Here is a 14,975-nt window from a genome sequence, read left to right on the forward strand (position 1 = left end):
CATATTAGTTCAGCAAGTCTCCTGTTGGGCCTGAGCAGGTTTTTAACTGTGTCCAAGGCATTCTGCAGACCCTTCTCACTGGCATCTCTGATAAGAGCCCCAAAGCAGAAATATCTGGTCTTAATACATGCACTACCTAAGCTGAATATTTGATATTTTCCTTTTCTCTTAAGGCAGTAAAAGAACTGTGTTTAGATTTCTGCGTTTTCTGGTGCATGTTGCAGTTTGGGAGGAGCTGTGGCAGGAAACAACAGCTGGCCAAAGTGAGTATTTCCCCAACAAAAACTGCCCAGCATTTACTGCAGGGAAGGAAAAAACCTCTCTCCAGGCATCAAGAGTGAATTACTGCCATCCACATCTCCAAGCTTAGGGGCGACTTCCTCACCTAAATTTACATTTTACCATGAAGTCTGCAAGTCATTGCAAGTTGTGGCTCATTACTCTGTCTCAGGGCAACAAACCCTTTCTACATCAAAGACATCCCCTTCCGCTCAATAGCATTACTTTACACTTAATAACATTGTGATTTAAATGCTCTCCAAATTACATGTCTTTTGGGGCTTCCCGTGGGAAAAAAGTGCTTATTACAGATTTTCTGAGGCTTCTCAGGAACAAAGGATATCAAAGCACTTTAGAAATACTGACTAATGATTTATACACGTAGGTCGTTTTGTTGTTATAATGTGACGTGTGCATGTCCCAGTGGTGAGTAACAGCATCAGCCTGAAGAAGGAGCCAGTGTCAGTCATATCGTTCCCCTGATCAGATGGTGCTTCATAGCCTTTGGGTCTGGCGAGCTCTGTCCCTGACCTACTTTCGCTTTTGTGTTGTCCGGGTTCATCTGCTCCTTTCCCGGCGTGTTTACAAATGTGTTCGGCTGGAACTTTATGGCCTGTGACAAAGGCTTTCTGTTCACATAGTTGGAAAAAAAAGTGACACTGTCAAAATTTGTCTTCATTCCTGCATTTTAAATGAGAGACAGCAGCATTGTACTAGTTTAGAGACTTCTTATTGTCTTAAACCAGCTCTTAAAAATAACGATGTGTGCCAAAGTTTATCCAAGGAGAGAACTCAGAATGCCTTTTTATGCAAGATACATAATGAATTTCTTCTGGTTGATACTGCTACTACTACGGTATTTAAGATATATTATTTATCATTGATAGTGAAGATCAACTAAAAATAACATGAAATAAAAGAGCTAGGCACAGGAAATGGCAATGCCATTCAAGAAAATATTTACAGGATGGAAAACCATTATTTTTAATCTTCAATTTTCAGTTTTCATTGGTCTCTCTTTTCACTTGGCCATGAGTGAAGAGTCCTATTCAAAATGATCAGTAGTGAAAAACACCCAGCAAGAGGGCATGTACCATGTCACTTGGAAAGCTGCAGTGACTATTGACTGTGGCAATACAGGAGAACATCCTGCGGTTTGTGAACAGGTAAAAAGGCAGCTGGTTGGGTAACAACATGTTGCAGGGAAGAACAACCATGAAAATCTGAAAATTTGATGCAGAACACATTTATTGGCAAAAAAAAGTGGAATAAAGTGAACAGAGTATAAAGAAGACAAAAAGAAGGAAGATAACATGAGCAATAAGACATGATAACATGAAGATGATGTTGTCCTCTTGCAGTTGCCTAGACCAATCTTTACATACACTGACACTAATACAAGGTCACACATCAGGGCCTAGTCAAACACAGGGAAACATAACTGTAAGAGGAATGAACACTAAAATGTCACAGATACAAGAGGTACCAAAGCACATCCTGTGGGAAAGATCTATGGAAGATGCAGCAAAAAAAAGGAAAAACAAAAAAACCCGAACCAGGAAAAGAGAAATCTGTTTCTCAGAGTATATCAATGGCAATATCAAATGGGATCAGCAACATATTTCAAGATTCTCCACTCCTGCTGGGGACAAGGGCTTGCGTCCAGGTTTAGCAAGGCCCACAGGGTCCCGACGGCTTCTTGCCGCAGCGCGGCAAAGGGCAAGGGCTGCAGGAGGGCAGGGCGTAGGGTCTGCCAAAGGCGCAGAGGCCCCCCGAGCCCGGCGTGGCCCCGGCGCCGTAGAGGCCCCCCAGCCCCAGGGAGCCGCCAAAGGCGGGTGCCCCGGAGGAGCCCACGACGGACTGCTGCGGGCAGGAGCTGAGGATGGGGCCGGGGAAGGTGACCACCACGGGGGGCGGCTGGATGAGGGCCGCCGAGTCGGGGCACTGCCGGGCGCACAGCTCGTTGCGGCTGGCGGCGATGGGCCGCGGGCAGGCGACGCCGCTTTGGGGGACGCACAGCTCGTAGCAGGACATCTCGCTGGGACGGATGGAGGGGGATCTGCAAGAGGGCAGAGAGGGCAAGGCGGTAGAAAAGGGCTCTGGGCGACGCGGAGGGAGCCTGGGGAGGGAGGCCGAGTGCCTGCACACTTACCCTGCTGCCCGGGGCGGAGGCGTCAAGAGAAGTGGCTGCAGAGCCTGGTGGAGGCCGAGCTTTTATACGGCCCCTCCGACGGCCCAGCCCCAGCGCCCGGCGCTTCCTCCGCCCGCTGACTCGGCTTCCCGGCTCCTCGCCCCTCGGCGAGTCAGCATCCCCTCGCCCAGCAACGCGCTCCCCCGGCACGGCTTTTCCCCCCGCTCTGCTTCCTGGGCTCCGTGACCTCACGCGTCGCCCTCATTAGCGGCGCACGCGGAAGCAGAGGGCCCTGCTTATTCAGCTCCTTGCTGGCTGCCTCGCTGCTGAGCCAGGGGCAGGGGCCGGTGTCCCGCCCCAGCAGCTCGGCGTGCTCGGAGCAGAGGGGCGCTTCCCGCGAGCACGGCTGGCCCGGCGGGCAGCTGCTGCCGGCTCTCGAGCCCCCCAGGACCAGGCCCTGCAGAGCATCGCCCCAGAGCAACGGGGCTCTCGAGCCCCCCAGGACCAGGCCCTGCAGAGCATCGCCCCAGAGCAACGGGGCTCTCGAGCCCCCCAGGACCAGGCCCTGCAGAGCATCGCCCCAGAGCAGCGGGGCTCTCGAGCCCCCCAAGACCAGGCCCTGCAGAGCATCGCCCCAGAGCAACGGGGCTCTCGAGCCCCCCAGGACCAGGCCCTGCAGAGCATCGCCCCAGAGCAGCGAGGCTCTCGAGCCCCCCAGCACCAGGCCCTGCAGAGCATCGCCCCAGAGCAACGGGGCTCTCGAGCCCCCCAGGACCAGGCCCTGCAGAGCATCGCCCCAGAGCAGCGAGGCTCTCGAGCCCCCCAGGACCAGGCCCTGCAGAGCATCGCCCAGGAGCAACGGGGCTCTCGAGTCCCCCAGGACCAGGCCCTGCAGAGCATCGCCCCAGAGCAACGGGGCTCTCGAGCCCCCCAAGACCAGGCCCTGCACAGCATCGCCCCAGAGCAACGGGGCTCTCGAGCCCCCCAGGACCAGGCCCTGCAGAGCATCGCCCCAGAGCAACGGGGCTCTCAAGCCCCCCAGGACCAGGCCCTGCAGAGCATCGCCCCAGAGCAACGGGGCTCCCCGGCACGTGCCGGGGGCAGCTGGGGCTGGCGCGGGGCTCGCCTTGGGCCCAGGCCACACTTGCCGCAAGAGTCCATGCTTCTTGCACCATTAACCACAAAGGGTGAGAGCTTTCCCTCCCCTCGTCCCACAGAGGCTGCTTGTGAGCAGCAACGGAGGAGCAGCGTGTTGGGCTTGCAAGCGGTGCAGCTTGCTGAGTCGGGAGAGCAGGAGTGGGTGCCTTTGATTTGGGTGTTTCGTCACACGGCGCCTCTGTAGATAAGCAGCACATTGCGTGTGTCCCCCAGGCGCTGGCTCGCTGGAGGCGTTTCAAAGGCTTTCTGCCTGGGCAACGCAGGGGAAAACCTCCTTCCGTGTCGCTCGCCAAACGAGCCCCCGATACACCCCCACAGCGGGAAGCAGCACCGCCGCACTCCGGCAGTGCTCATGGCACGGAGGTTGCTTGCGGTGGGCCTTTGCCACGGTGCGTGCCCTCCTACACACGGAGATGAGGAGAAGACAGCAGGGCTAATTGGGCCCATTAGGCGACAGGCTGGGAAGCATCTGCGTGGGGTGACCGCAGGGGCTGATGCAACGGGCTGCAGCCGAGCGGGGAGCAGCGTCAGCAGAAGAGCCCCACGCTGTGCGGGGAGGAGGCCGGGGGTCACGGAGCAGGGCTGGGTGTCCCCAGCACCTCCAGCTCCTCCCTGCGCTTGGAGGTGCTGCATAAAAGCTCGTCCCTCGGCGGCTGCTGCTGCCTGCTCCTCCTGCCCGGCTCTGCTCAGCACAAGGGCAGGTCGCAGGCCTGGGCTCTCGGCCTCTGCCGCAGGGTCTTCCTGGGAGGGCTGCTGCGGCCGTGCGTGGGGAGGGCAGCGCTGCTGGTGTCGGGGAGCAGGCTGGACCCCAGCAGGCTCTGGAGAGGGGGGCGGGAGGGCTGGGGAAGGGGCGAAGGGTGCTGCAGCTGGGGAAAGGGCACGGCTCTCGGCCCGGCCCCTGCAGCGCCAGCCTCCAGCACGCTCCCTTGTGTCCCCAGGGATCGCCTCGCTCACGGCAGCTGCCCTTGGCGCTCTGTGTTTCAGGCTCGGCTCTCGCGCAGCAAGATGTCCTGCTACGAGCTGTGCGTCCCCCAAAGCGGCGTCGCCTGCCCGCGGCCCATCGCCGCCAGCCGCAACGAGCTGTGCGCCCGGCAGTGCCCCGACTCGGCGGCCCTCATCCAGCCGCCCCCCGTGGTGGTCACCTTCCCCGGCCCCATCCTCAGCTCCTGCCCGCAGCAGTCCGTCGTGGGCTCCTCCGGGGCACCCGCCTTTGGCGGCTCCCTGGGGCTGGGGGGCCTCTACGGCGCCGGGGCCACGCCGGGCTCGGGGGGCCTCTGCGCCTTTGGCAGACCCTACGCCCTGCCCTCCTGCAGCCCTTGCCCTTTGCCGCGCTGCGGCAAGAAGCCGTCGGGAGCCCCGTGGGCCTTGCTCAGCCCGGGCCCCGGTGCCCCCACGCAGCGCAGCCAGGACCCCGACCGCCAGTGACGCGCGGCCGAGCCTGTGCGCAGCGGGTGCCCGAGCAGCGCTGAGCCCCGCCAGCCCCGGCCCAGCCCGGGGCAGCTGCGAGTGCCGCCTGCCCGAGGCCCTTCGCTGCGCTCTCCTGCTCCGCTCTGCCCTGCTGCTCCCAGGGCCTCTTGCCCAGCCTCCGCTGTGCCGGGAGCGCGGCTGCGGGGCCCAGGGGCCCGGCGCGGAGGAGGTGCCCTTGGGGACCAGAAGAGCGGGTGGGGCAGAAGCCCCGCTCGCCCTGCGGAAGATCCCCCTTCCTCCCGGCCGGCACGCTGCAGCCAGCCTCCCCGCAGCGCGCAGCCTGCCCTCCCTGCCGCTGCTGCCCGCCGGGCGCAATAAAGGTTTCCTGCATCCAGCCAGTGCCTCCCTCCCTCCTTCCGTGCACGGAGCCCGCGGGGGGCCGGGGCCGCTGCCCGGGCCACTGCGGGGAGGGAAAGTGGGGCCGGCCCCTCTTTGCCCAGGCGAGGACTGGGGACCCTGCGCTGGCCAGCCGCGGGGAGGGGGCTGCGGGCTGCTGCCCCTCCCCACCACGGGACGGGTGGGCAGCGCGGGCAGAAGCTTTTGCTTAGCTGGGAAAAGAGGGATTCACGGACATAATGGTAGTAATGAGTATGGAGTGGGGCAGTCAGAGTCCTCAGTCTCTTTCAACAACTGTGCATATAGACATACACACGTATGGAGATACACATATACATAGACCATAATGTTCCAGTTGTACAGGGCGATCACTTAGCTGCTGTTCATGCAACTCCAGAAGAAGGAGTGATCCTATCACCTCACTGTCCCGAAGTTTAGACTAAAGAGATTTGCTACATTATCATTCTCAAGGAATTCATAACTATCTGCGGGTCAAATACTAACATGTGCTAAGAAAGATCACATTTTGCTTAGTGTTACTCAGCATGATCCAGCTCACAATATTATTTTATGCCATGTTGTGATACATAAAGGATTAATTTACTTGGGATTACTTCCATTCAGATATTGTGGATTCTCCCCATCTTTTACAGAAACAGTGACAAGTCCTCAGTAAAAGGGTATTTGGGCATGCTCTTCACCTCGTTTTTACAAGTTCTGATATATTGCCAGTGCTCTCTGGTGCTCTGTATTTACAACAGCCCCTCTTTAGAGCATGCAGCCTCCCTGTACAATACAGTCACTTATTTGGGGCTACCCTGAAAATTTTTCCTCTTCCATCATTTTTTCTGATTATAGCCCATATTATACCAGACTTTATTCTCCATAGTCAGCAGGTGCATGGCTTCGCACTATATTACTAAAGATCTTCTCATTACTGTTATTCCCATCTGTTAAGACATCTAGTTTTTCCGGTCTTTGATTCCCTTCTGTTTAATGCCACTTAGCTGTATGTTATCTGCATGTAACATGGAGCACGCCCAAATGATGTGCCAATGCCGTTAATGCAAGCAAATAATTAGAGGCATTCCAAGACTGATCCTTTCGCAACCAGCCTAGCAACCTCCTTCCATGCCTATAATTCCCATATAACATTAGACACTGATAGGATGGGTATCTGTATCTTTATCTGTACTGTTCTACAGTCAGATGTGAGCTCACCCTGCACAGGCATCCAACCCAAACGGAAGCTCCGTAACCGCGTTAGCCTGGTGCCGATAGCTCTCCCCACGGCTTGCTGTCCCGGGCCAGGCACTTGCCGCCTGAGACAACGTGTTTCCAGCTGGGAGCCGGCTGCCGCCATCTCGTCAAGAGAATCAGTGGAGAAGCTGGAATTTGGAGCTCAGCGGTTCAGCTGTGGTCGAGTATCATTTGAATAAAGTGTCTCGTAGAGGCTGTGCACGAGAGCACTGAGCAGCGCAAAAACAAAGAGGAGGAGAAATCCCTCTCTTGCAAAACCGTCCCAGGAACTGCCCTCAGCTGAGCCTGTGCTGGGGAAAGAGGGTTTTGCTCAGGGGAAGAGATGCCCCGAGCCGTGGAGGTGTAGAGCAATGGCACCAGCTTTCATCTAGTATCTTCTTAAAATAAAAGCAAAATTCCCAACTAAAGTATATTGTCGGAATACTGTTTATTTCAGCTCATTATTACTTCCAGCACGTGGCAATCTGACATACCTAGTTACATTTGGGGGCAATGAAATTACCTGTTAAAATCTGTCTCGCGTTTCCGTAACACTGGCATAGCTTCTTACTTGCAACGACACAGCACTCCTTCAGTGCAAGAAAAGATACATTTACGCATGCAGGTTTTCTTTGAAGAAAAGATACATTTACGCATGCAGGTTTTCTTTGAACGAATCCCAGTGAAGTAGTACATAGAGAAAAGACTCTGTAAAGTATCAGTTCCTTTTCGTTTTACCTCACGCAGCTGATTTACCAACCTGGCCACAACTCCCCTGAGGCAACAATTATTGTAGCAGCACTTAGCAATGAAGAAGAGGTAGCGCTTGATCTCTGCTCATCAGATACCTATCTAAAAAATTGTCTCCCATTGTTTCTCTTCCTCCTATTGTTTCTTTGCTGAATATGCTTTGAAAGAACTTCAGGCCAGGTGTTTTGCTTTAGACTGGAACACAGTGCCACGATTTCTAGTACATCATCTGTGCAGATGCAAAAATAAATGGAATGCCAACACTAAACTCTTTAACTACAGAAAAAGATGAGGAAAAAAGATGACAAACTAGTGGAACTCCACCTGCTAGAATATTTGGTGTAGGGGAGATCCAAGGAGATAATTTCACCTCAGCAGTGAGGAAAAACTGGGCAGATAGCTTTCTGATACAAGCTCCCCCCTCAACTCCCCCAGGGATTTTGGGTGCAGGACATGGTTGTTAAAGTAGGATAAGAGAATTTCATATTTTTTCTTCATTTTGATGTGTCCTCTGACTGTTTTCCTTGGAAATGACCAGGAGAGATGGCTAACCCCCGGCAAGGACTGGAGATGAGCCCCGATACGTGTTACAAACAGAAGGGCCTTTTCCCCATCCCGCTGGATGGGTGACACGAAGCAGAGCCCAGGCAGCCTTCCGTACTCAGAGGCCTGAGGTGCAGCACGTGCAGCGGTCTCTGCCTCTGGGGTCGGACGGGGAAGCAGCGTCTTGGCTTTGCGCCAGGGCCGAGAGCAGAGTAGCTGCGGGACCAAGGTGGGGAAGCGGCAGCAGCGTTGGCCCTGCCTCCCTGCGAGGCCCTTGGGCAGCAGAGCTCGTGCCCAGCGAGGCTGCAGGGCTGCAGAGGCCGTGGCGCTCGCTGTCCCGGAGGCACGGGAGCCCGCGGCACGCGGGGACGCTGCTGGGAGCTGAGCAGCAGCAACGCGAGGGGCCAGAGCAGACCCCAGGGGAGCTGAGCCTTGCTCTTCTGGGGCTGAGAGGCTGTGCTCGCCCGAAACACGTGGGCCACGTGCGGAGGGCAGACTTTGAGCCCCCCGCCGAGGATGTCAGCAGGGAAGCGAGAGAGGCAGGCGTTGGCTGCAGACTCGTTTTATTGCAACGGGATGAAAGGGCAGACTGGAGACAGACAAACTACAAGGCCCAGCCAGGCAGCTGGTCGGCTCGGGCTCGCACCAAGGCACGGCTTCCAGCTTCTCCCACGCGGCGGCTGCTGCGGGGGGAGCAGAAGGCCCCGGGGACGATGGTGCTGCTACACAGCTGGCCACTGCCGGGAGCACGGAGGAGCAGATGCAGCGTAAATGAGAAGGAACAAGAGGAGAAGTTAAAACAGAAGTGAGAACGTAGGATTTGCTGAACACCTCTAACACCACTGCATTAAGTGGTAATTCTTGATGCTCTGCCCTTTACTCGGGACTTCAGTTGTGGATGAGGATTGTATCTCTCATTTGCCGGCTATTCCTCGCTCAGGAGCTATTTGTGCAGGGTTTAGCACGGCCCGCAGCTTCCCCGGAGGTACCTGCTGTACCGGTAGGAGTAAGGGCTGCAGTATCCAGCCCCGTAGGATCTTCCATAGCCGTACAGACCCCTGTAACCCAGGGAGCTCCCACAGCCATAGAGGCCCCCATAGCCCAGGGAGCCCCCATAGCCGTACAGACCCCCATAGCCGTACAGACCCCCATAGCCATACAGACCCCCATAGCCCAGGGAGGAGCCCCCATAGCCATACAGGCCCCCATAGCCCAGGGAGGAGCCCCCATAGCCATACAAGCCCCCATAGCCCAGGGAGGAGCCCCCATAGCCCAGGGGGCCTGCAAGGACTGGAGCTCCGGAGGAGCCCACAGCTGAATCCTGGGGGAAGGAGCTGAGGATGGGGCCGGGGAGGGTGACGACCACGGGGGGCGGCTGGATCACGGTCGTGGAGTCAGGGCACTGCCGGACACACGGCTCGTTGCAGCTGTCAGCGACGGGCTGGGGACGGGCGATGCCGCAGCTGGTGGTGGGGCACAGGTCGTAGCAAGACATCTTGCGGGGACGGAGGTCAGTCTGCAAGGCACAGAGGCAATTTAACTAAGCACAAGGCATTATTTACACTCCTAAAAATGCTATATAGTTCCCTGGCTTTCCTCAGACAAGACTACTTTGACACACACAGATTTGCCTCTATCCATAGGAACTGAGAAATGCAGCAGAGTGGTAAAAGCAGTTGCTCACATCCTTTGGTGAGCCAGCGCGACAGCAAGGACTAGGACTCCCCAAGGACGGAGTGTGTCGTTAGGCATGATTTCGTGACACCGACTCTTCCTTCCCACCGATCCCTTTTGTGCTGAGTCTTGTGGGAACAGGGATTATAAGGCATTCCCTATTCGGATTTACTCACTAACTTGTTTAATGAGACTGTGCCAAGAAAATTGCAAAGATTATCATCCCTGGTTTCTAAACATCGAATCGGTGCACGGAGATGTTTAGGACTAGCTTAACAGCACAGTTTTTTCATTCTGTGCTCTGAGCTCTTATAAAAATCTCACTCCAAATGATTCTTCCCCATTTACACAGAAAATCCAGTGCCTCCTCTGTGAACTCATTTATTCCCTCTATGCCCCTCTCTATTCATTAAATCCATTACCGTGTATTTCAACAGTTCTCATGTCTTATATCCTATTCTATATTGTCCAGTGCCTTATCTCTGCTAGCATTCATAACCCTATGTCTCTGATTAACATAGAAGAAGCTCAAGTGATCTGGACATAATGGACATAATGTTAATTTTCAGTTACCCATATAAACAAACAGAAAAGAGAAATCCATACTGAATTAGCTACATCATTTCTTTAGCTTCTGAAAGGGAATAAATAACAAAATTACTTCTTTACCATACAAAGAAACTTCCAGTTTGCTTTGAAAGTAAATGCCGATCTCAAATGTTGGAAAGAGCTACACCTTTAATAATTTTGGAAAGCCTTAGCTTTTCACCTAAAACTTCACCCACTCATCACAAATGGAAGAGACCATGCTAGATTAAAGCTTATAGCAAAGAGATATTTTAGTAGTTGCAAAAAGTGGAATCAGACTTACCAATTCACCAAGAAGAATGAGTGGAGAAAAAAGTTTGGAAGAACTCTGAGTGGAGAGAGCTTTTATACAATCCCTCGACTGCCTGGGGGATGAGAGCCGGTTTTGTGAATGTGGATCTAATTAGTTGACAGTGCACATTTTTTTTTTATTGATACCTCTGCAAAGTGATGAAATTGTTTTGCTTTCTGTTTATTACTTGATTCCAATTATCATGTACCATAACATGCTCGTTACGTCACAAAGTTCTTTCATCTAAAACACTGATGGGTGAAATTAATGCATCTTTCATCTTAAAACATGAATCATGAAATTACTATCAGTTTTCTATCCTCTTTGGAGTTGCACCCTGTATTAAGCCGCTTATACATATTTACTTCTTCTGTTGCTGGCTTATATGATGATAATGCTCAGGCATTTATCAGAAATAACCTGCTGCGAGGTGTTTCTTTCCAAGTCCCTTACATCAGGCTTCCCTCTTCTTAAAGATAAATTACAGTTTATCATTAAATCCTCAGAAGGCATGGAATGTTTAGTCATTAGTTATTTCTGTCTGAGATGTGATACAATTCATATAGGAGCACACGGAGATTTTTCAGTATTCTTGGAACCAAATTATTTTGGGAGCATCCCTCAACACACAGCGGCAGATGTCCTAAACATCCTTTAGGTTTTATTTAACCCTCAAAACAGAGCTTAAAGTTCAATTTGGTTCTGAAGTGAGGGATATTTATATTTGTAATGTTTGGGATGGAAAACTTGAAGTAGCCATGATTAAAATGTATGTTGAATTAACAACTACATTTGTGATCTACACAGATACCTGTGTTTTTTGTAGAAGGCGAGAAAGTCCAGGCTTAATTATATTAGAAATAAAGCCTTTCTTTTTCAGTGGACTAGAACAGCCGTGAAGCGAGATTTCAGAGTTAAAGACTGACAAAGCCACAGCCTAGCAGCATTAACAATTCACATCGATTCATCTTAGAATATGTGAAACTTATTGGTGCCCTGTTTGCTCATATTCGATGTTTTATCTCTGCCCTTCTTGTGGCACATCTGCAAGTGTACTGAACAAACTCCTCTTGACCAGTGGAAACTGCCAAGACCTTCTGCTTAATTCAAAGGCTGTTTGCAGTTGTCAGGGTTTCTGCAGCTCTTATTTCACTAGCACACTGAACAGATAAAGCCACCACCTTTTAGACATCAAGTCTGATAAGTGGACAGATTCTCAATGAATATCCAAAATCATAAACACTCAGGGATACTCAAACCTTTCAGTTCCATTTGATCCTCAAGTCTGAGGCAGCACATTTTACTGAGATACCCTTTAATGCCTAACTTGCTCCCCAGCAGTCCTTGATGCGGTTCTATGGTTGATCTTGCAGAAAATCACACGTTCCAGCCAGCAAGGGACTGAGGGCATCTCTCAGTGGAGAGCAATTATGAGCTGGAAAGTCAGTGGGAAAAGCAAAGGCTGGCTTTTGCTGAGGTTTCTTTCTTTCTTTATGGCACTATTGTTGGTTAAATCATCAACATAGTTATCTTCTTATCATCTATCATTTCTAAATGATGAGCTTTTCCAATCCTTGAGATGCACTAGGAGATTTCCTGAGCTATAGAGCTGTTCTAGCAATTTCCGAGAACATGCAAAGGGATTTTCTAATACCTCACAAACAACCATTAATAGCTTGTACATGTAGTTTCATAATTATGTAAACAGTATGTCTGGATGCTTACACCCACTATTACGAAAAATTATCACGTTAAGATAGGTAGGTCAAGGTCACTTAGGTCTTTCCCATAATCAGTTCACGGTTTATAACACTTTTTGGAACTTCATTTCTTTGATTTTCTTTAAATAAGCTCTACTTCCCTTTTTATTCAAGCATACATTAGTCCAGGAACAGAAATCTATTTATGTTAGCCAAAGTATTAACAAAAGAAATCCCAGAATACGATGGGTTCTGTCTTCACTGTGTCAGGGCAAGAATCCTTTTCACTAATCACATCTTACCACTTTCTGGTTTACTTGCTTCTCTTACTCCTAGCTTACAAGGTACTTTTCTTAATAATAGGAGGATAAAACATGATAAAATGTAAAGGAAAGTGAAGCTTGTTGAAACAACTCAGAAAAATCAGTTTCCAGAGAGACTTGCAACTGCCAAGTGAAATATTTCTCTGTTCCCAGGAGTGAGAGACAACCAGCAGAGAATCCTCCAAAAGCCACTGAAAGATGTCCCCAGTTTTCTGACTATTGCATTTGCTTGCATTGAGTAGTTGAAAATAGTGCTAAGCCAGCAGAATGAAGTCTCCAAACTTCATTTTAACTCCTAAGAGAGAATCCATTTCATCTCCAGGTATACTGCCGCCTGAATTTATTAAACTGCAAGACCTGTACCCAAACAAAAGAAATGATAGTCCTCCTATCATCTTCATTATCCAGGACTCCTAAATAAGCAGAGTCAGCTAAGTTCCTCCCATAATTATAAATAAAGCAATGGAATAATACAAAATAATTCTGCACATAAAGCCCAGAGATAATGGTGATCTCTGTGGCGGAAAGCACATGTCACGCTATATGTAGGTTTGAAGTGCCTGTAACACGCAAAAACAATTTCAGCACTTTGAGGAGCTACGTGTCCTACAATTTGGGGTTGGTACCTAATTATGAGCTCATGTACAGGATGCCTAACAACCCCCAGGCAATCTAAGGACCTGTATAAAAGCTCTCCCCACTCAGGCTTTCTATCCACTTCTCTCATCCTGCTCTCCTTGGTAAATTCGGTAAGTCAGTTTTCTTTCAAATTCTGTAAAACTTAACTTTTTGTTAGTAACGCTTGATTTTAAGTTAGGGGTAGGTTCTCTCCCTGTACTGCCAGGTTATCAGTGCTATTAAATAGTTTTTCTCTGGAAATAATGTTGGTTCATTTCAATTCAATACTGGGCCCTGGTAAAAATGATGGAAAAAATGATAAAAATGATGAAAATTATTCAATACTGGGCCCTGGTAAAGACAGGCTATAGAAGTGAACACTGGGGGTATGCTGAGCAGTTTTGAACCCCAAACTTAAAACATTTTAATGCTGCAGAGTTCCTTGACCATCGTTCATATACATTGCCATAGTTTTGGCAGTGTTCAACAGAGACGTGTTGAGTTTTTAAAAGGAAATAATCAAGCTCATCAAGTAGAAACTATCAACTGATTGTAATGTAATACTTTACAGATTAGCCTTACTGCAAATAGCCGAAGGCACAATCGAATAATATATGACATCTGTATATTAAAGTCAACAGGCTCTAGATTCCCGTGCAAGGAAGAATATTGTCATAGAAGATATACTTAGTTCCTGGCTTTATTACTGATAACCTGTTTGACTGTTCAGCATCATAATCTAATGTTTGATATTTCTTTATTGTTAACATAAATGACCATGTCTTGCAGACTGACCTCCATCCCCGCAAGATGTCTTGCTACGACCTGTGCCCCACCACCAGCTGCGGCATCGCCCGTCCCCAGCCCGTCGCTGACAGCTGCAACGAGCCGTGTGTCCGGCAGTGCCCTGACTCCACGACCGTGATCCAGCCGCCCCCCGTGGTCGTCACCCTCCCCGGCCCCATCCTCAGCTCCTTCCCCCAGGATTCAGCTGTGGGCTCCTCCGGAGCTCCAGTCCTTGCAGGCTCCCTGGGCTATGGGGGCTCCTCCCTGGGCTATGGGGGTCTGTATGGCTATGGGGGCTCCTCCCTGGGCTATGGGGGCCTCTATGGCTATGGGGGTCTGTACGGCTATGGGGGTCTGTACGGCTATGGGGGCTCCCTGGGCTATGGGGGCCTCTATGGCTGTGGGAGCTCCCTGGGTTACAGGGGTCTGTACGGCTATGGAAGATCCTACGGGGCTGGATACTGCAGCCCTTACTCCTACCGGTACAGCAGGTACCTCCGGGGAAGCTGCGGGCCGTGCTAAACCCTGCACAAATAGCTCCTGAGCGAGGAACAGCCGGCAAGAGAGATGCAATGGGTTTGTGGCTGAAGAGCTCTGAGCTTCTACTGCTCTGACTCAAGACCGTGGAGCTGTGCCCCTTCGGCTCCTGTGAAATTTCTCCTTTTAAATTCTTCTTTTGGTTTCTGACCTAATGCTTCTCTCCTCACATTTCCCAGCTGCCTGGGGAAACATGTAACAAAATTGTTCAATGTAGCTCCTACTTTTCTAAACCAACATCTAAGACATAGGAAGAAAGATCATCTATGAATGTTTACCCGAAGAGCAGTTTCGTACTTCTTGGAAACTCTGGAAATGTATTCTTTTCTGGTTATCATTAAAAGTTTGCTGCATCAAATTTGTACTTTCCAGTGGTTTTTTTCCCCCTCATGCATTTATCCTAACTATTTGTATGATGAAAAGTCTCACCTATATACCTGTTTCAGTAACAGGTCTGCACTATAGAGAGAAATGCCCTGCTCAACATAACAGGAAAATCAGAGATTATAAATGTGTAAATGCAGTGTGTGAACCCTCAACTCAGGACTTTGTCC

The 14,975-nt window shown here is 51.0% G+C and overlaps 3 protein-coding genes across 3 annotated transcripts; 1 reads left to right on the forward strand and 2 right to left on the reverse strand.

Moving 5' to 3' along the window:
• Positions 1 to 1,511: 1,511 nt before the first annotated feature.
• On the reverse strand, positions 1,512 to 2,462 carry LOC112994527 (scale keratin-like). Its single transcript, XM_026118930.2, has 2 exons — positions 2,432 to 2,462; positions 1,512 to 2,338 (listed from the first exon to the last, which is right to left on the reverse strand). The coding sequence occupies exon 2, from the start codon at positions 2,311 to 2,313 to the stop codon at positions 1,948 to 1,950; it is 366 nt and encodes a 121-aa protein (XP_025974715.2). The 5' UTR covers positions 2,314 to 2,338; positions 2,432 to 2,462; the 3' UTR covers positions 1,512 to 1,947.
• Positions 2,463 to 8,449: 5,987 nt separating this feature from the next.
• On the reverse strand, positions 8,450 to 9,414 carry LOC112994535 (scale keratin-like). Its single transcript, XM_026118952.2, has one exon. It carries the CDS (start codon positions 9,396 to 9,398, stop codon positions 8,862 to 8,864), a length of 537 nt encoding a protein of 178 aa, XP_025974737.2. The 5' UTR covers positions 9,399 to 9,414; the 3' UTR covers positions 8,450 to 8,861.
• A 4,478-nt stretch (positions 9,415 to 13,892) lies between these two features.
• LOC112994534 (scale keratin-like) lies at positions 13,893 to 14,767 on the forward strand. Its single transcript, XM_026118950.2, has one exon. The coding sequence runs from the start codon at positions 13,909 to 13,911 to the stop codon at positions 14,404 to 14,406; it is 498 nt and encodes a 165-aa protein (XP_025974735.2). The 5' UTR covers positions 13,893 to 13,908; the 3' UTR covers positions 14,407 to 14,767.
• The last annotated feature ends 208 nt before the right edge of the window (positions 14,768 to 14,975 follow it).

This window comes from Dromaius novaehollandiae, chromosome 29 (assembly GCF_036370855.1).
Source record: "Dromaius novaehollandiae isolate bDroNov1 chromosome 29, bDroNov1.hap1, whole genome shotgun sequence".
Classification (NCBI taxonomy): Eukaryota; Metazoa; Chordata; class Aves; order Casuariiformes; family Dromaiidae; genus Dromaius; species Dromaius novaehollandiae.